Genomic DNA, 20,624 nt, shown 5'->3' with positions numbered 1-20,624 from the left:
GATTACATGCTGTAAAGTAATGAATTAACAATACCGTGTGTACCCATGGACCGAACTTGTTTCTATTTGTATTTAACAGTTCATTGGAACCTTGTAGAGTTGAAGGACGCCGAAAATAGAAAGGTGAAAAATATAAGTTGTTTAATTAATTGTCAATTACTGTTTCACATATTTGACGTAAAGACGTAATTAACCAATAACGACTGGAAGGTGTTGGTTTTGATGCAGTGCTGCTTCCCAGGTTTTCATTTTCGGAGGGTCCAAATTTAGGGGTGGAAGGGGGAGATATATATCGTCCTATTAGCAATCAAACTATTTGTGACTTGATAAAAATGTGTATGTATTTTACTCACCATCTATACTGAAATATTCGCCAGTTTTTAGATATTCGAATACAATTATATTCAAGTTAAAATTTAAAGTGTGGTGTCACCTCTTAAAATCAGGGGGGAAGGTTGAAATTTGAAATTTTAGGGAGGCGAACCCCTACAGCAACGCAGTCGTAGATTACCACGAAAGTTGAATCTCGCTTCGACTTTATATGTAATTTTTGACGATATACAGAATACAATTCTAAAACTTCCTGTTCCTATCAAGACTATATCTCCATTGAAAAGATATTGAGCAGTGTATATAAACATTAATCAAACCACGAAATAATATTAAAAACGCGATTACGTGATTCCCGTCATAACAGTAATTATAAAGTATTTAAATAAGTCTTATCGGGCAGAAGGCAGATTTAATTATCCGGAAAATGAATTTTATTTTGATAATGACAGGACGAAACGTGTTCCTGAAAGCTTAAATTGTGCAATTTGTAAGATCATTATTAAAAATTTAAAAAAATAACTATGTTTGCATAGATTACCGTTTTTCAAAGGCAAGAAGGCGTGTTAAAAGCCACACTGTTAAAAATTGCTTAGATTGGCTTTATATTTATACACGAGGCGCACCGGCCTATAAGACGCAACCGATACTGGTACTGACTTTGAGTGATGTATAGGCAATAAAGCATAAAGCAATAGCTGATTCTTACATTCGTTAATTCGAATTGGGGTAAATTTGTAGTTTCTATTGCAATAAGGATACTCACTAATGGGTTTTCGTTGAATAGGGTAGGACCTAACGGGAATGTAACCCGTTACCACTATAGGATCTCCCTTACCCGTTTTGTTTTTTGGTCCTGCGGCTTCAGTGACATAGAGATATATGTGATATATATACAGCGAGACACTTTGACGTTTTTAAATGAATTATCGTGCACCTAATGACGATCTGATAGGAATTTGCGTGCGTATTGTGAATGAATCGGTCATTAATTTTCACTGGCCGTGTAAACGGACCTCATACAGTACAGGTGATCATAAGGCTGGCAGGTGAATTTTGAATAATTTATAAAAACAAAATACTCGATATAATTTCTTTCATGATTTTGGCAACGAACGAAGTTTGAATTTCAGGTCTTCAAATGCCAGCAAATAAACCACAGTTACCGCAAACTTCAAATTCCAATTGAATGTTTGACATTAAAGTAAACACAACCTTCCAACCTTTTCATGTTTTAGGAAACTGGACACCGCACCAATTTATCTTATTTTAGTATTTCTTTTATCAAATGTAGTTAGTCCAAATTTAGTCAAGCTACTTTCAATATATAAATCGAACTTTTCGTATGAATTTATGTTATTGTATTTCAAATGTATAGATATTAAAACTAATACCACGTTAAACTATGTGTCTGATGTATTTTATGCGACGGTTCTACACGCCCATCCCTCAATAGAAGGCTTTTCACTAGCATTACAGAAGGAATCGCAAACATATTTTGAAAAGACCAAAACTTCCCTAGTTCAGCAACCATACCTGGGTGATGTGGTAGGTGTAGTTTTTGAGCAGGACTTCCGATGCGGACATTGCCAAGTCTGACGCTTTAACCATGAGGCAGACCACCGCTCCTACATTTGTCGCGTGATCGGAGTGTGGCATTAGTTGGAAAACCGATAAACCAATAACAACGTCACCAAACACAACATTTGTTACATTTTTATAGACAGAATGGTCATATAGATTGTTTTGTCCATTGTCATTTTGTATGTACGTTTTAAACCTTATCTAAGGTTTTGTTTACTGTCCTGATTTCATAATCAGTTTTTATTTATTTATTTTTACCAATCATTTTATTGTTATTCTGATTATGGAATCGAAATAAACTTATTATTATTATTTTCATTTTTGTTCTTGTTGTTACCTTATTAGAAAAATCACCTTTCTCATTAATTACTAGACCAATTGCTTTGAAATTTTCAGTGGTTGAAAAGTGTATTTTTTATTTATTTCAAAAATTCCTGTGCGCTCTATGGGATTCATTTTTTTGTGTGTGATGACGTCATCAAAATTAAAAATTACGCACCTTGTGACGGTTCCGCGTTCGCGTTAGTGGCCAGGTGAAGTCGTTAAGACTGCGGTATAGTCTACTGTGGCAGATTGAATACCCGAACTACTTCATTTTGGTCTCCATGTCCACATATTTGAAAACCGCTCTCTTGTTTGTAAGGTGAACTACGGTGAAATGATTCAATATCGCGACGGTGACATACTGATTGCAGTTGCAATTCCTGTAAGCAAGAGTAATGCAGAGGGAAGATGTATTAATTCACTTTATCAAATCGGGATACAATTGGTCGAGCAAGTGAATATGATTATAGAAAAGGTTCTTACTTATTTCATTGCATCATTGCAAATGTATACTTCTGATTTTTATGGAAAATATGATCAAATTGAATGTTGAATTCATGAATCAATTGTTTTTCTGATAAATAATTTATAAAAAAAAATATGTAACTTTTTCACTTGAAAAAGGCTACTTTGTAGTCTGATAGCGCCTTGTGTAGAATTCGGCAGATAACAATTTGGTTATATTTTAAATCTTTGGTATTTGGTATTGAACTTTTTTTCTACAAACGAGGCACACGACTTTGGTATGTATATATATACTATATTCATCAAATTCTCGTTGGCTTCCTTTTTTTTTAGGTAAATTCCAATGATGATATTCTACCTGGAGTAAAACTTGGGACAATTATGATTAACTCATGTAACTCGGATTCTCATGCACTTAAAGTGGTAATGTTTTTAAGATATTCATTAGGCAAGAAAATTATTAACATTTAAAGTCACTACAAAGTTAACTTTTATGTATGAAGACTAAGGTATTTTTTTTAAGTTAAATTCAACTATGAAGCTAGGGTTTATTTTACACGTAAGTGTAGAATAACTAATAAATAATAGGTCTTTATATATGACGGAGAAGAAACCTTTATATTTGTGATGTAATTTTCAAAAATACTCCCCGATCTCGTCACGTTACCATCGATCATACCGAATTTCCCAATACAGAAATCTTTCTATCATGTTGAGATTAGGTTTGAGTATTCCATGACTCTTCTAATGATGGTTTTCAATTCTGAATGATGCGTAAGGATTTAGCAATGGTCACTTCACAAAAAATTTGTAAAGTTTATTTTGATTGCTCCCATCCGATTGCACAATTTAGTACTCGGTATAGATAATGATTTACCGTCATTCACCAGATTGTGTTGGACGTTTTAAGAAAATATTTGATATCTGAAACATGTTCCTACAACTGTTCAAAAGAGTACGGAAGCAGAATTTTAGCAGGTAATCGTTTCCTGGTTAATACTATCTCATGTAGGCTATACTCATGATAAATTATTTATAAATGCTCAAAAAAGAACTCATGCCGAGTAGCAAAGCGTACCAGGAATTCCTTAACTATTTTGTTTAATTAACATGCAGATGAACTAATTTGTGAATTGCTGCAGTTGTGTGTATTTGACTGAATGTAATGGAAACATTGGAATTTTTACTACATGGATCAGAAATAGTTGGATAATCAGTCACTTGATAAACATCACAAAAACCAGTATTAGTAATTATACCCCAAAATTACCAAGAAAAGATTACATGTACCATGAAATTTTAACGTAGCATGAAAGAAAACACTTCGATAAAAAGTCAATAAATGCTCAATAATACTTTTCACATTACAGGTGTCGTGGGAGGGGCAAGGAGCTCGGTATCTATGCAATTAGCTCGTATTTTACAAGTCTTCTCTATTCCCCAGGTAACGTTATTGGACACGTACATATGGATCGTTTTGCTATTATGTTGTTGTTCTTGTTAGCCTTCTTTTCTTCTTCTTCTTGTCGTGTGTCGGTGTCGCTGCTCAATAACCAGCTTTGGTTCCCCACGACTTCCCTTCCCCAATAAGAACGTGTAATTATCATTTACTCGTAATTTGTGTTCGATTGTTGTTGATTTTACTGGTTGGGAAAATAAACTTGTCTGACTTGTGAAAAAAATCGCCGGATATTAACCATCTGACCAATGGCTTTGAAATTCAGTGATTAAAATTTTTTCGCTAGATTTCTTCATCCCTTTTCCTTTTTTTAAAAATTTCTGTGGCTTTTACGGTATTAGTTTTTGTGTGTAATGACGTCATAAAAATTACGCACCTTGTGGCGGTTCTGCGTTCGTCGTGTTGTGATGCTCTATCGAAATCGTGAAGACTACGGCACCAGTGCTGTGAAAGATTTAATACCCATACAACTTCGTTTTGGTCTTCGTGTTTATATATTTGATCATTGCTCCTTTGTTCTACAAAATCATATAATTAAATGCAGAAGCGACAATTTGTCTCCGGGAAAAATCGTTTATAATGAATAATTAATTTTTTTGCACAATACCAACATGTTAGAAGAGAAATGACTCAAAGCTGCTGACGTATTAGATCTAGAGATATATGTATATAGCGCTTAAAACAAAACAGCCATAGAGTATTTTTGAAACACAATAGATCCAAATCCTAGTTCGGGCACTAGAACATGAACACACCTGAAGATCTTTCACTTTTAGTTTCTAAATTACTGTTTTAAATTTCAGGTTAGCTATTGGTCTACGAGTCCTGATTTGAGTGACAAAAAATTATTTGAATATTTCTTCAGAACTGTTCCCCCTGATATACATCAGGTAAATATAGAAAGGTTTTATTCTATTCTGATAGTTTTAAGAATCAAGCAGTTTTCTATCCAATTCTAATGTTTCCATGTTTATTACGGTACTTTATATTCGCTAGCATTGTAAAAATATCATGTCATGCATTGACGTGAAGGTCGATATTAAGATCTCATCAGAGCTAATTGTGATCAGATAACATTGCAACTAAAAAATCAGAATTTTTTAACACTGGTCCTTCGCGACTCGGTCGGTCGATTCGGTCTATTGCGATGAAATCCAGTATTCTAATGTATATATAATACTTTGTGCATGAATTTGAATTATTCGTGATTTCTTGCATGACGAAATAAAGTTATTGTTCATTGTCTCAAGCCAATATTTCCTCTTTCACTTATTAGATTTTACCTCTTTCTAAATTACGCTCATTCTGACTATTAGTTTCTATAGAAAAATTCTGCCACACAAATTTAACCGCGTTTCTTATATATATTATAGTATGAAGAGTGAATTTAGTCACCTGTAATTTCCTGCTTTCTCTAATAATACATAGTCGCGATAGTTCAAAATCAATACATGTGACAATGTTATATTTTACAGACTCTCGCTATCACAGAATTTATCACACAAATGAAATGGAATTATATTTCAATTGTCTATGACGATGATCAGTACGGAGTTCGAGGATATTCAGGTAGAAATTAATGACTAAATAACAAATTCATTTTTTCTGTCAACCATAGGCCATAGTTCCATGGGGAAAGGCCATGGACACCCAAAAAACTTTTCAACATTTTTTTTGGAAAGCGATTTTACGGCATTTGCAGAGATACACAAAATCGTACGTTTTTTTTACATCATTTTTACAAAAAATAATTGCCCCTCCCCCCCCCCCCCCCCCCTATTTTAGGCTGACTACGCTTTTGCTGTCGACCCTTTACTTTGATCAAGAGACTGATAAGTTACTTCACATCTTTCTAGAACTTCTCCGTCATTTGAAGAATGTAAATGTGTGCATTGCTACTGCTATTCCTCTCGATCGTACCAGAGAATATTCAGATTTAAATTTTGTTGTTGAAGAACTGATGGAAAAAGACAATGCGAGAGGTTAGTTGCTGATTGGTTTACTATACCATTCCATTAAAATTGATTTTCCTGATTTTTTGAATTTGAATATTGATAAAATTAGTTTCCATTTTAAGTGGATTATTATATATTCACATCTTATTCTAATTAGTTACAATGAATTAGATAGTTTAGACTAGTGATTTTCAACCATTTTGGTAAAGCAAATCCCCGATGAAAGATTCCAGAGACTCGAGGAACACATGTGCAGTAGTTAAATTGTCTAAATTGAATGAACTTTAAATATATATGTATGCAAACTTAATAGTGACGAAACAAAATGATCTAAAAATCGTGGCAAGATTAATAATAAAGGCTTTTTAGATAGAAAGGTTTTAGATAGAACAGGATTTACATATTTATCCCGGGGAAGAGAAAAGTCGATAAGACGGCTTAATCATATGGCAAACCACGGCCTCTCGTCTGGTTACCAGTCCAGGTCGGGTATGAGATTAGTTAGCAAGTTATTTGTTTCGGAATCATGAACTCGATAATGGAGGAAGCCTCAACTGTGACGAAGAGCCCGGCAATCCTCTCGCACATAATTATCCCCAATACATTCGAACTTGCGTACCCAAGCAGTGTAATCAGAGCAGTGGCAAGCGTATTCATAACGCTTAGCACTATTCGCCGCCGAGCATGGCCCCAATTACTTGATCACAAGAAATTTCGAACATAATTTTTTTCTAAACTGATTGTTTAGTTGTAATTCTCTTTGTGACACGGCCCTACGTTGAGATGATAATGCAAGCAGCGTATGTTGTTCCTGGAGCTCTGGGAAAGTTTTCTTGGATAGGATCAGATAGATGGAGTGGATTGCTTCCCATTGATCACACGGACGACTCATATATAGAAAGCTTAGAAGGTATTGCTACTAATCGTGATAACGGTAAACGTCAAAAAATTATTAATATGGTGTGGCGAAGAAATTTTTTTTTCACTTTATTTTCCATTTACTAATTTATTTTAAGTTTTCCGCGTTTTTCTTACTTTATAATTTCTCTGTGGTTGTGTATGTGTGCATTTGATAAATGAACACGTATTACTTATTTTGGCAAAACCGTCCAACTTAAATTCTGAACGCTATGAACCTTACTAAGGTTTTGTTTGCACTCCTGATTCTATAATCAGTTTTTATTCATTTATTTTTATCAATTATTTTATCGCCTGTTTTGCTGATTACGGAGTCGGAATAAACTTATACCAGCCTATAAACTTGTGTTTATTGTGAATAATTAGTATTTGTTTAATTCTGTATGATATATTTATATCATAGTAAAATGTCCCATTCCTATTATCCGATTTAAATCTTATTGTAACATTACTTGCGTGTTGCATGCGCGTGAATGGAAAATATCTCGGTATAATTGGCTTATACACATATTGCATGGTACATGATACGACTTTTTTCCAGGGGCGGTAGGATTTAAGCCGAAATTTTCATTCACCAAAGGACTCGAGGAACACATGCGAAGCCTGACATTAGAAACGTACACAGGAAATAGATCGAATTTAAACCCTTGGTGGCCAGAATACATTAGGCATCAAAAGAACTGCTCTCTTGAAAGCGGTATGTGTTTTATAATTATAACGGTTTGTGATTTTAATTTGAACTTGTTGATAAAAATTTCCATCGTCTTGGATTCGATAAAAATTTGTGTGTAAATTATCTCTTAAATTTCATTTAAAATAATATTCGGTTGTTACAGTTAATATTCGGTTCAAACATGCCTCCTACGGAAAATCTCATAACGTCAATATTTTGACAAAACAGTAATAATTTACTAGCATCACATAGTCATAGTGATTGCGTCACAAGTTGATGATTTATTATGCGTGCCCAGCCAACTGAAAGCGATCTATTCAAACTGACAATTGTTTTTATCAAGATATATTTATCCCTTAAAATGGTTTCAAGCCAAAGGCAATAAAAGTGAGTTGTAAATACCAACACCCAGTTTAAACTGCATGTTTTCATCAAGGCACAACCCACGGTAAACGTCCTTGTAACAAAGATGAAGGTATACCTGACTTCGTTACGATAAATACGGTATGTTTATTTGATATTTTATAGCTAATAAAATACGTTAATAACTCTTTATTGAAGTCATAAATTGGTTAAAGATTTGGAAAGTGAGGCTATTGACACCGTCAGATAGAATAGTCTCGAAATTTTCATGTTGTATGGTTCTTTCTGGCTATCTCTTGTGCCGCAGTGATTACAAAAATTACCACATTGCAAAATATATGACGTGTTTCTTCTATTTTTGAAGTGGTATGATAAACTGATTCATTATTATACATTATCTCACTACTACAGGCCGTTAAACAATGAAACATGAAATATATTCAAACTATCAAGTTTTGAAATAAACCAATCAGTCATTAACACCACGTTAAAAATCATTTCGACAACAGAAAGGCTATTGTTTGATGAAGTTTGATAAACATGATTCATCCCGACTTGGCATAGCTTTGCCAATTTAGTACAACCTTGAGTGGCGAGCTAGCAAGCACTCAAACCTGATATTTATGTAAACTTTCAACTTTGTACTCTGACCTCGAACTGGGTGATTCCATGACGGACTTTGCCATCTGAATAAATAACTTGCTTTTTCATACCTTACTGCCCATACCTTAAGCTCGGCGGTATGGCGCATCGTGCTAAGTGTTATGAACCGTACCTCTGATTACCCTACATGGGTTCGCAAGTTCGAATCCCATGCGAGGATAATTATGTGTGCGAGAGGATTGCTGGACTCTTCGCCGCTGTGGGGTGTTTCACGTAACAGCTGTACTGCTATCCGGAAGAGAGGCCGTGGTTCGCCTTATGATTGAGTCGTTTTATCGGCTCTCTTCTCCCCTCGGGATTAATATGTCAGTCCTGTCCTAATCATTACCAGTTCTCCTTACGACTTAGCCGACTTATCGACATTCCTCTCCGCGGGATAAATATGTGAATCCTGTCCTAATCATTATCAGAGCCTGAGCATTTTTTATTCAGTTCTATTAATAAAATGACGAACAACCTTGTATATGATTTCAGGCAATCGGTGACGCAACATATGCATTTATAAACTCACTCGACCAATATCACAAAGATGTCTGCAATAACAAGCCAGGAATGTGTGAAGAATTAAAGCAAAAAGCAGGAACAAATAAAGTTGCATCTGATATTTATCGCTACATGAGAAATATTTCATTTTTAAGTATGGAAGAGATATTACAATATTTTTTGAAAAAGCCAAATCTTTACTTTTTCGCATTTGATGGTTAATAATATCGGTATACAGTTGCTCTTGCATATCATTGATTCTGAATTACCGTGTTTTACGGATCATAAGATGCACCTATTACAGAGCGCACTATCAATACATTGCTTAGATTATTATTTTTTGTTCGTACATAAAGCGCATTGGGCTGTAAGGCGCAACGGGTTGAAGCAGTGACGGTGCTGGTTTCAAGTGTAAGCAATTACATCACAAAGCACTACCTGATCTATACATTAGGTGCATCGGCTTATAATCTAATACGGTAGACTATTTTGTGGCATTGTTTACTTATTGGCATCCAGTCGTGTTGTCGATATAATTAAGTTACAAATCAAAGTTTGTTATCCATGAAATGCTCGCAAGAAAATGAAAGTAATCGATTAAAGTCTATATGAATTGCTTAATTTGCCTTTTTCATATTTGACCTAGTTTTACGATGTATTATTATATTTTGCAGCTGACGAAGGAAGAGTCTTTATGTTTGATGAAAATCAGGATGCAAAACCAATTTATGATATTTTATATTTTGATAAAAATGTTGATTCGACATCACTGGTCAAGAGATGGAGAAATGTCGGAATATACAACGAAGACGGTTGGTAAATTGTTCTTGAATTTGAAACTGTGAAACTTGTTAAAACTAAATAAAAATGATTGGTACTCCCGTTGTGTGTGTACCAGGTTAGGGTTAGGCCATCATTTTATTTCGATTTTCCTTATTTTAGTTCTATTACGAGTTTGAACACTGTCTGTGTTAGACAAGTGAATACACCACCTGTTACCTTCATATTGGTACACACGCTTCTGGAGCGCCAAAAGATTTTAAGCAGCAAAGCAATTTATATATACATACATACATTTCCTAATATTTACATATAGATCAGTTATAGAAAATATAGATAAGTTAAAATTATCCGAATAGCCGGTGAAGTACATACTGGTAGTTTAATACGATACTGTTATATTTTTTGAAATGGTTAAAATATATATGTAGTACTTCCATACCATTTTATACGTTTAAAATCGTGCTATGTTGTAAGATTGATACCCTTTCGCCACTGCACATAATTACAAAGAATTTTTGTCGGAGTTACAGGAATCGATTGGACGATAAATTTACAATCAATATTGAATTCCACACACTCAACTTGCAGTCAACCATGTAAACAAGGACAAGCGAAAATAGCAGAAGAAAAGGTCAGCTGGTTTAGAATAATAAAACACAAAAAATATTTTTTTTTAACTGTATTATATAAACGATAAAAATTTAAACACTTGTAATAAAGCCATAGACTTCTTTTTATTAACATCGGCATTTAAGCGGGAGGAGTTTGCTGACATCAATACCTATGCACTCTATATTTGTGTGTTTTTGATCTTTGAAATGTTAATCCTAAAGTCTAAATGTTAAAAAATCCAATGCCTAATTATTATAATAATTTGTTAGGTTAGTTCGTAGATGAAAATATGTATTTTTGTGTTATCTCAAACCTGTAATGCAAAACCTCATCTCGGACGATGCATTCACTACCTATTAGGTCATCGCGCCCATATGTTCTTAAATTTTGTTTCAGAATAGAATGATGGAATTTCACGTTGGATTATTCTGTCAGTAAATTGTGATCGATAGTGAAGTCATTTGGAACGAGATCGCCTTCAGTCCTATAATGTTTAAGAGTTTTAAAAATCTCAATCAATGATAAGACCACTCTTATTATCTCGCTTCTATCCCTATTTATCAGGGAGCTCAAGTATGAAAAAATACTGCTCTTTAACCTCTGCTACGAATTAGAGATGCCCGACCACACATGCCGCGAATGAAATATAGAAAATATTGTTTTTAATTAAGTATTCAGGCCGTATTTTACGACGATTCTCCCTAAGAATTATCCTGTTTCTATGTTTCGTTCAATAAATAACGATGCAATGATATCAACCCGAGAAATCAATCAGCATAAATCGTAAAGAACGCGATAATGCTTACATGTATAGGTTTGAATAATTGTCAAGTCGTTTAACGCATCATTAAATTCTACAAATTATATTTCAATCCATCAAGTTACGAAATCCACTAATTATTCAAGATTAAAATATCAACCATTGTAATATTTATATATTATTTATTCTGAAACCGGGATTATACACCAGTTACATACCAGTTGGAAATTTGGTTCGATTTTTCAATGATAAGACTGACGATAATGAAATTTTAACGTGTTCGTATTATGGCCTATGCTGCATATTTAGCGAAAGAAGATATTTACTTGAATAAAGAATTGTTTACTGAACAATGTTATTGTCAATATAAGAGAGTTGATCGGACTTCGAAAAAAAAAAATTTGTATGCTGCTGTGGATTAGTATATATATATTTGAGCGATCGATCAAATAAAAATTATATGAATTGTTATTCATTATGCTGTTAGAATTTCTTTTCTCATCTTGTTGTTATGAAAAAATTCTCATTACCCACTGGGCCTATTGCCTTGAAATTTTCAGTGGTTAAAAATTGTATATTTCTCCAGAAGGCTGTTAACTTATTTATTTTCCGTGGGCTCAAAGAGATTTGTAATTTGTGTATGATGACGTCAGCAAAATTGAAAATTGCGCACCTTCTGACGGTTGCGCTTTCGCGATCTGATGCTCAAGCAAAGTCGTGAAGACCGTGAAACCGCTAGTCAACTGGGACATATTGCATACCCGTACGTCTTCGTTTTGGCTTTCGTGTCCATATATTTTAGCATCACATTCTTGTTTTCTAGATTTGCTGTTGGTTTTGTCAAACTTGCAACCAAAGAGAATTTGTTTCAAACGGAACCCAATGCGTTGAATGTCTGCGAGATGAAATGCCAAACAGGACAAAAAATGGATGTGAGCCAATACCAATTCGGTAAGCCGAGTTCATGTTTTAACCGAATAACTTAACTAATCGCCCAGGCCAGTGTTCTTCGAATCTATGGGTCGCGACCCAAACCTTGGTCACCTGAAAATCTTCTTAGGTCGCTTGTTTTGTTTTTTTCAACAAAACCCCAAAAGTTGCTGATTTTATTTTCTAGTGGATTTTGTTTTTTTTTATGTATTTGGTATTGAAGTGCTGCTCAGTAGTAATTGTATATGTAGGGAGTATCACAGCATAAAAACTTTGCAGATCCATTTTGCTGAGTGAAGTCACGCCACGATTTCAAAAATCCGCCATTTTTTCCACTTTGCGATAGTTTGTGGGGAATAAATGTCATGTAAAAATGATTGTTTTATATTAGTCAAACCACTACACGCCGTTCAGAATGTGACGATATCTTTGGGTCGCAAGATATTGGGACTTTTTTTAAAAAATTTGTGTCGATTGAAAAAAAGGAACCATTTACCTAGACCAGGGATGGCGAACCACTGACCCGCGTTTTATTCGTGACCCGCCAAGGCACGAATAAAATAAAAATAAATTGCTAACATATTAGTAATAAAAATTGATAAAACCGGTCATAAATTAATCTAACAATAACTAAACTATTATAATGTACCGTCGGGGCCGCGATCACTTATTCTCAAATTGTTAATTTTTGGACCGGTATGGATATTTTCAAAACCCCTAATCTTAGACGCAAGTCTGCACCGCCGTGTACCGTTATTCAGGTATTGGCTCTGATATCGTTTATGACATAACAATGCAATTGATCTGTTTATTTCTCGCAGCGTCGAGATAATACGAGAACTAGATGCCACTTTGATTTTTATTAGTTTATCGCCTACAATGTCGTTGAGAAAAAAAAATTTCAGACTTGAAATAAAAACCTAGAAATCTGAAATAACAACGGGGCAGTGTAGAAGTGCCTTAATGTGGTTGAAAACTGATCAAAAAATATAACACTATCAGAGTGGAATTCCCTCCAAACGCTTTGGAACAGTGAAATAGTTTGCCGCATCGTCATAAACGTTTTTGGTAATTCATATACGTGTTTTCGTACTCTTATTTCATAAAATCGAATGCCATAAAAAGTCCCTGATAGAAGTACTGCATAAGTAAAGCCCAAAACTACACCAACACCAACAGAAACTCATAAGATTTGTTTCAGAAGTTTTTTTTATAGATACAAACATTGATTAAATATCTGTGACCCACTCTCTTCTTTTACGCGATAAAAATATTATTTTCGACCCATTCATCGAAAAAGGTTCGCCATCCCTGACCTAGACAGTGTTGTTTTAGTGAAGAGAATATTTTCTCAATTTTATTTTATTTTAATTTTTAAGTCGATTTTCAATCGTCTTTTGGATTAATTGTTTAAGCTTAACCAAATCGCATTCTACGCTGGGCGAGCCAAGGCGGAATTCATAAAAACATAGGTAAAGTATGTACTGCGAAGACTCATTGTACAGATAGTATATAACATGGTATTTAATCTTTTACGGAATGAAATAGGTATTCATAAATTAATATTAGATGGGGATGGCAAATTGCAATGACCCATTCAGAAGGAGCACATTTAGGCAAAATTAGTTGATCAGCAGACCACATATTCAACTAATATTCGTCACACGATGCATCCCATATCGTCACGCAAATAACCGAATTGCGTAAGTCATTTTTGGCGATTTTGAGTTTTTTATAAAATAGGTATTTATGTAATGCTGCGTACCTGTCTGTTAACTCAGATTTTATATAAAGAATTCCAAAACCCATAAAAATAAAGATTTAATATGACATGCACATTTGTACAATTGTTTCGTCATAATGAATTATCATTGTTACCGCAGGACTATTGTGACGTCACAGAGGCAAAATAACCTCGGCGAAGTATTTTCGAGTTTTTGCGTCTCGGATTCTAGCTTAGCGCGTATTAATTTGAATTTATACTAAAGTATAGGAAGGCGTGCACTTTCACTGTCCGAGTCTAATTCACCTTGGGTCGCTTTTATATTGGGTGCATTGCTGTTTTATTCTTAATATTTAATCTTAGTCTTATTTCGGTGGGTGTGCAGAACGTGTTATATTATTGAAATATATATTTTTAAACATAAAAAATAATGTAATTGAAACTGATTAGCTATTTTGGGGATTAGACATTGTAGATACTGAAAATTACATTCGTTTTTGGAATGTTTAGTTTTCAGAACTGGTGCATATAGTAAAGTTGCGAAATTGCGTATGTCCCCAAGTCATATACACAATTCTGGCTAAGTCACAGTGCGCCATTATGACGTCACTTAACTGCGTCATACAAATCAACTTAAATCCGGCTACGATCAAAAAATTGAACCATGGCAAATTATTGACTCTCAATGGCATAACAATATCATTAGGAAGTCTTTCAGGTTTTCCTCAAAACTGCTAAAAATGAATTACGCAATTCGGTTATTAGCGTGACGATATGTGGGATTGCTTTAAGGGGCGCAATATATGGCGGTGTACTTTGTGTTGTGGGTTTACTTCATATGTATTGACATAAACAGATAAGAAATAGGTTAACGCCCACATTTAGCATATCAGATATTAACTAAGTCGTCCAAGAAAATATCCTTGAGTTTGTTTACTTCCATTTGTTATGTACATTTCCTGATAAAAAGTACGTTTACATTTTGAAAGTTCATTTTTATTTTTAAAGCTATATTATATGTGGGCAATACGTGCAAATAAAGTGTAGGTAACGAGTGTGGACGGCCACGCTATGATTGATGCAATTTACCAGATATAAGCCATGAGTAATATGAGTATGATGGGTCTAACATTATGTTAATGGAACTCGAAAAAGAACGACTTTCATTATAGTGAAGAATTTTTTACGTATTGAGTCAAAACCTAGTTCTCAGTGCCCCAATGTAAGTCTTAATAGCAGTATCACTTTACTCATGATTGCCATTGCGCCACTTGTATAGCTGTTTTAAAACAAACCTGATGTCTAAACGAGCGCCACGAAATTCTTCGCCAGAGGAAGTCATTTAAAGATCGGGGTATATCCACATCTTTTTCCACTGTTATTATTATGACGAACACAATTTTTGATGCCAAATTCTGGATATTTTTTAATGATTTCTTTCCAAATATGACTTTTTTCTTTAGAAAAATGGAATTCAGAGATTACTACACAATTGCTTCAATTTCAATCGGTATTTTTGGTTTAATCTGCACCATGTTTGTAACTTTTGTTTATCTGAAATTCAGACAAACCGCTATAGTTCGAGCTTCGGGAATGGTGAGACTCGAATATAAATTTAATTTTTTTTATAAATTTTCCCAAAAAAAAATGAATATCAACATTGACATCAAACTATATAAATTTCGAGCTAAGACTCTGGGCAAACATCACCGTGTATAGCTACGGCTACTATACAGATAAAATTTGTAATTTTGCAACACAGTATTTAGCTGTTTCAATTAAACGAAAAAAGGGTGTGTAACTGACGAAAACAGGGCGGACAAGCTGCCATGTCAATCAATTTTCAACAAAATACAGTAGAACGTTGCTCATTTGCAGAAATCCAAATAAATTGCAATCAGGATTTTGTAAATCTCAATACTTATGTAATATTACATTTCAGGAATTATGTTTCTTTGTTTTATTTGGAATATACATTACTTTACTGAGCTGTTTTACTGTTACTACAACTCCTTCTATGATCTCTTGCGCCGCCACACGGTTGACATTATCTCTCGGACCAGCTTGTATGTACGCCGGATTGCTAATGAAAACATTCCGAGTGGTTTTTATTTTTCAATCAAAAGGGATTTTATCAACTAGGGTGAGTGAGATTACGTTCTACATGTTCCATTCCGCAGATTTACTTATGAAGGCACCATCACTAATAGAAACACAAGGCAATGCTCAAATATATGGTCACGAAAGCCAAAACGAAGTAGTATCGATTTTTTCACAGTAACGGTGTTCTGGCCAACAAATCACTGAGATGTGATCACAAAACCATGGCACGCAATTTTTAATTTTGTTGACGTCATCACACAAAGATAAAGTAATATCCGTCAAGCGACAACAACCAGCTTTAACCACTGAAAATAACTGTCCATGGAAATTGTTTCAGTAGTTGAGTAGAATATAGGCGATGTTTTCACAACAATATAAAATTAACAAAACGATCCATAGTTCTACTTCGTGTTCAATAAATCTGTGGATTTTTTGTAGGCGTGTAGCATTAGTACATTTATAGCGTGTTCAGCCTTCTTTCCATTATCAGTGGCCTACGATCAGAATCGGAAATCGTGTTTGAAACACGATCTTATGTCTTGATTTTTGTACAAGCCAGTACACACAATAAACGCACGGACTTTAGGACTTTGGGTATGGGCGGTGGCGTATCTAAGATATGGCAACCACGGGCGGTGTTTGGATTCGGGCGCAAAAGTTTTATTTGTAAGATGTTTCGATGGCATATTTGGAAATAATTTAAGTCGTATTTTTATTTAAAAAATAAGGTACAAGCATATCAATTAAGTAGCTGTCGTTAAAGTTTATCGGTCAAGGATACAGGCGCCTGTATGAACTTTCCCATGGGCGCCATTTTGCGTAGATACGTCACTGGTTGTGGGTCAAACTTTCATTTACGGTCTAGAGAAGGCTCAGTCTTCGTGTTAAACTAATTTTGATTTATTAATTATATAAAGATCATTAATTACACTGAAAAGTGTTTTTATACATTATATTCATATTTTCAGACAAAGGCCTACCTAGAACCAATGCCTCTTTTACTTCTGACGACGTGTGTTGTTTTCGTTCAAGTTATAATTGCTGTTGGTTGGTTGATAATACACGCACCGTCAAGCTATATACATTACTGCGAAAACGATGGATTTTTAACATGCAAGCATATTTTGGATGTGCAGTTATTTGTTGGACTTGCTTATCCGTTTGTTATTATTATCATATGCACAATTCTGGCAACTATAAACAGAAATGTTCCTACTGGATTTAGAGAGACTTTATTTGTAGGTGAGTAAACTTGAATATATTAGAAACGAATTCAATATCAGGGAAATACTCTGACCGACTTATTGTATCGTAATCAAATATGTATACAAAATACACCTAGTATATAGCAATAAATAAAGTGAAAAAGACAGAACTAGTTACATCAGAACAAATATAGGATATATATAGGATTTACAATTTACATAGTTTATCCATGGAGAGGAAAGCCGATAAGACGACTTATTCATATGACATACAACAGCCTGCCGTCCGGTTATCAGTCCATTGGTGGATTAGCGAGTTATTTATTTCAGATGCATGGACTTGATGGTGGAGGAAGCCCTAACGGTTACGTGAACCACCCGACGACGGCGAGGAGTCCAGCAATCGTTTCGTGCATAAAAATATCCTCCACGTGATTCGAACCCACGCAGTGTGAGATGCGTCGCGAGTTATTATGGCACAGTGCGCCACACCGTCGAGCTATAATAACTCGATAGCTATCCCCATTTTCTACATCTACTGGTAATTGGGAGAGAGTCCTGACTTGGAATATCATTCAGTAACTATGTCGACTTTACTTCTCATAAACCTTGAACGATATAAATAATTAAAAATACTGAATCTGAGTATTATTTAACAGGTTTTACAATGTATACAACGTGCGTGACGTGGATCGCATTTCTGCCTTTATTTTTTACTAATTCAACAGATATTCCCAAAAAGGTAAGAGAAGGTAATGGTGCCACTTTGGTATGCGATCCCACATAACGTGATCTCAAGCTCATACAGACTATTTCATAGAATTGACTTCCTAACTCTAACTAAACTCACGGAGATCGCAGAACCGATGAGATCCCATACCAAAGTAGTACCAAGAAAATTGACGCAAAGACAATTCTATTACTTTATTTTCAATTTTGCTACATAACACAATCGAAGTTGTCATATTCGACGTAACTTTCCAATCATTTGTGATGAGACTGGGCATTTTCCAATACCTGATAATTTCAGGATCGAATTGAATATTTATTTTGAATTGAATCGAATTTCGAATACTTGGGAGATATGTAAATGTATGCAACGTTTTTATGTGATGGGTCATCCAGACAAAAAAAAAAAACATAGAATTCATCAGCCTTACAGTTTGCAGAGTGTTCACGTACAATATAAAACATGTTTATTCAATAGCTCACTAGGAAAAGAGTCATAGCTAGATCAGAATTGCATTTTGAAAATATGGGTTCAATAAAAAAATTGAGTGATTTACCTCGACCTTTGGGGGGCAAAAACAAAGATTGGAAAAATTTTCTATTCGATTCGAAATACCCGGCCCTATATTTATGAAAAGACTGTGAATTTTCAAAAATATCATCCGTTGTCGAATTCCTTACGAAAAGCTATATCACCCTATTTTTTCTGGGACGCACTGAACTGAAAATCTAGGCCCATAAGAATTTTGAAATCGAGTGGCCAATTATTTACGCAGAAAAAAAAATTTCCGCGCGAAAAAAGTCGCAACAACAACAGCGATTGAGCAAAAAATTCTTCATATGGCCACTTCGCACCCCAAAAAGACCCTATCATCATTGCCTACTTTTGTTTGATTATTCAATCTTTTTCAGCTCACAACAATCTCCATCGCACTAAGTGTCAGTGCTATCACTGTATTATTTTGTTTATTTGTTCCGCGGTGTTATACAATGATCTTTTATCCCGAAGTAAACACCGCAGAATCAGTTATGGCTCCAGCAGGGTAAGTTTTATTCCGTCAGGCTTTACACATCTTATAGTGTACACTGTACAGATATAACATATTTTAAAATGTATATGTGATATACCCAGGCCGATTTTAAAAACTGTGTCACAAGAAAATTTTGTATTTTAGATCTGAATTAGTACAAATTGATTGTATAATATTTTAGTTTGAGTTAATTTAATATTAATCCGAATAGCAGAAGAAGAAGGTGATTGACCTATTGTTAAATGCATCGTTTATAGAATACAGTACTTAAATATATTATTGTCTTTTGGAACTACTAGATGAAATCGCTGGAAGTGGTTAAGCACTTTTCCATAATTTAAAAGCCTCACCCTCTATGTAAGGATTACCGTACTCTACGCACCATGAGGTCCACTTTAAATACTTCGTTTTATCAAAAATTGACCGAGCGCCTTAAATGCCTGCGCGCCTAATATACGGAATCAGGTATTGCTTTATTGCCTATACTCAAAACCATTACCGGTTGCACCTAATAGTCTGGTGCGACTTACTATGAATAACACGCAATCTAAACAATTTATTGACAGTGCGCCTTATGGTCTGTGGAATATGGTATATTCCGTATTCCGTATATTAGTAAAATAGATTTGAAGTTAGCGAGATGCATCGAACATATATATCTAACATGGGCAAACTCCGGCCCACGGGCTAAATCCGGCCCGTTGGGTAAATCAATCTAGTCCGCCTGATGCTGCGGTTTGACGTTTTACCTAAATTAGCTCAAGGAATTTGTTGAGATTGCGATTAAATTTAGTTTTGGCACAAGAATTATCGTTTCCCAATTTTGCTTTTGTAACGCTGTAAATATTGTTCCTTCAATCATTTAATGTAACCTTTTACGTGACACTCACATGGCGCTCCAGTCTGGGTGGACAAAATGTGTGGCCCCCTGGTTCAGTAACCTTGCCCACCCCTGATATATATTAAACTGGAGTCGAGGGCGAGGCCGAGATCGGTGTAAACATGTCACGTTAACGAATTTTATCTAGACAATGTCATTGTGTTTCAGGAGTTTTTCAACAATAAGCAGACGTCATACCGCAATATCCACTGCTTGTGCTGATAATCGTGTGGATTCGGTCGACAGCAATGGCACGCGACCTCGAAGTACATCTGTTAAAGTATAAAAGTCGAGTATGATGCTGATTCACTGATTGAATCCAAAGTTGTAAATGGCACTCAAGGTTTTCTCCTATTTCGCAGTGGCTGGCATGACAGGTAGAAGAAATAGAAGTCAAGCCACTGAGAGTTGATCGCAATTCTGCAAGTGAAAATGCAATACCAAGGGGTATAACTATCAGATCGGCACGTTTCCATATATTATATACTTAAGGAAGATCTTGAAATGACAGCGTGACCAGGCTGTAGAAGCAGTCTAGCCACTGCGAAATGATCACATTTCTGTAAGTCATAATGCAATACCAAGAATATAACTAACAGGCCGGCGCGTATTACTCAAAGAGAATCTTGTCTTATACTAAGTAAGTATTTG

At 34.9% G+C, this 20,624-nt stretch overlaps 1 protein-coding gene across 1 annotated transcript; it reads left to right on the top strand.

The window, feature by feature from the left end:
• The first annotated feature begins 2,560 nt into the window (after positions 1–2,560).
• LOC120337138 (metabotropic glutamate receptor 7-like) lies at positions 2,561–20,593 on the top strand. Its single transcript, XM_078117346.1, has 20 exons — positions 2,561–2,713; positions 3,037–3,126; positions 3,594–3,681; positions 4,074–4,147; positions 4,966–5,052; positions 5,638–5,731; positions 6,019–6,144; positions 6,866–7,027; positions 7,577–7,732; positions 8,145–8,212; positions 9,209–9,371; positions 9,892–10,029; positions 10,531–10,631; positions 12,196–12,323; positions 15,489–15,621; positions 15,968–16,168; positions 17,097–17,370; positions 17,993–18,075; positions 18,975–19,105; positions 20,142–20,593. Exons 1-20 carry the CDS (start codon positions 2,573–2,575, stop codon positions 20,257–20,259), a joined length of 2,556 nt encoding a protein of 851 aa, XP_077973472.1. The 5' UTR covers positions 2,561–2,572; the 3' UTR covers positions 20,260–20,593.
• Positions 20,594–20,624: the final 31 nt, after the last annotated feature.

Source organism: Styela clava, chromosome 10 (assembly GCF_964204865.1).
Source record: "Styela clava chromosome 10, kaStyClav1.hap1.2, whole genome shotgun sequence".
NCBI lineage: Eukaryota > Metazoa > Chordata > Ascidiacea > Stolidobranchia > Styelidae > Styela > Styela clava.
The sequence above is the reverse complement of the archived record's forward strand: the minus strand, read 5'-3'. Positions and strand labels throughout refer to the sequence as shown.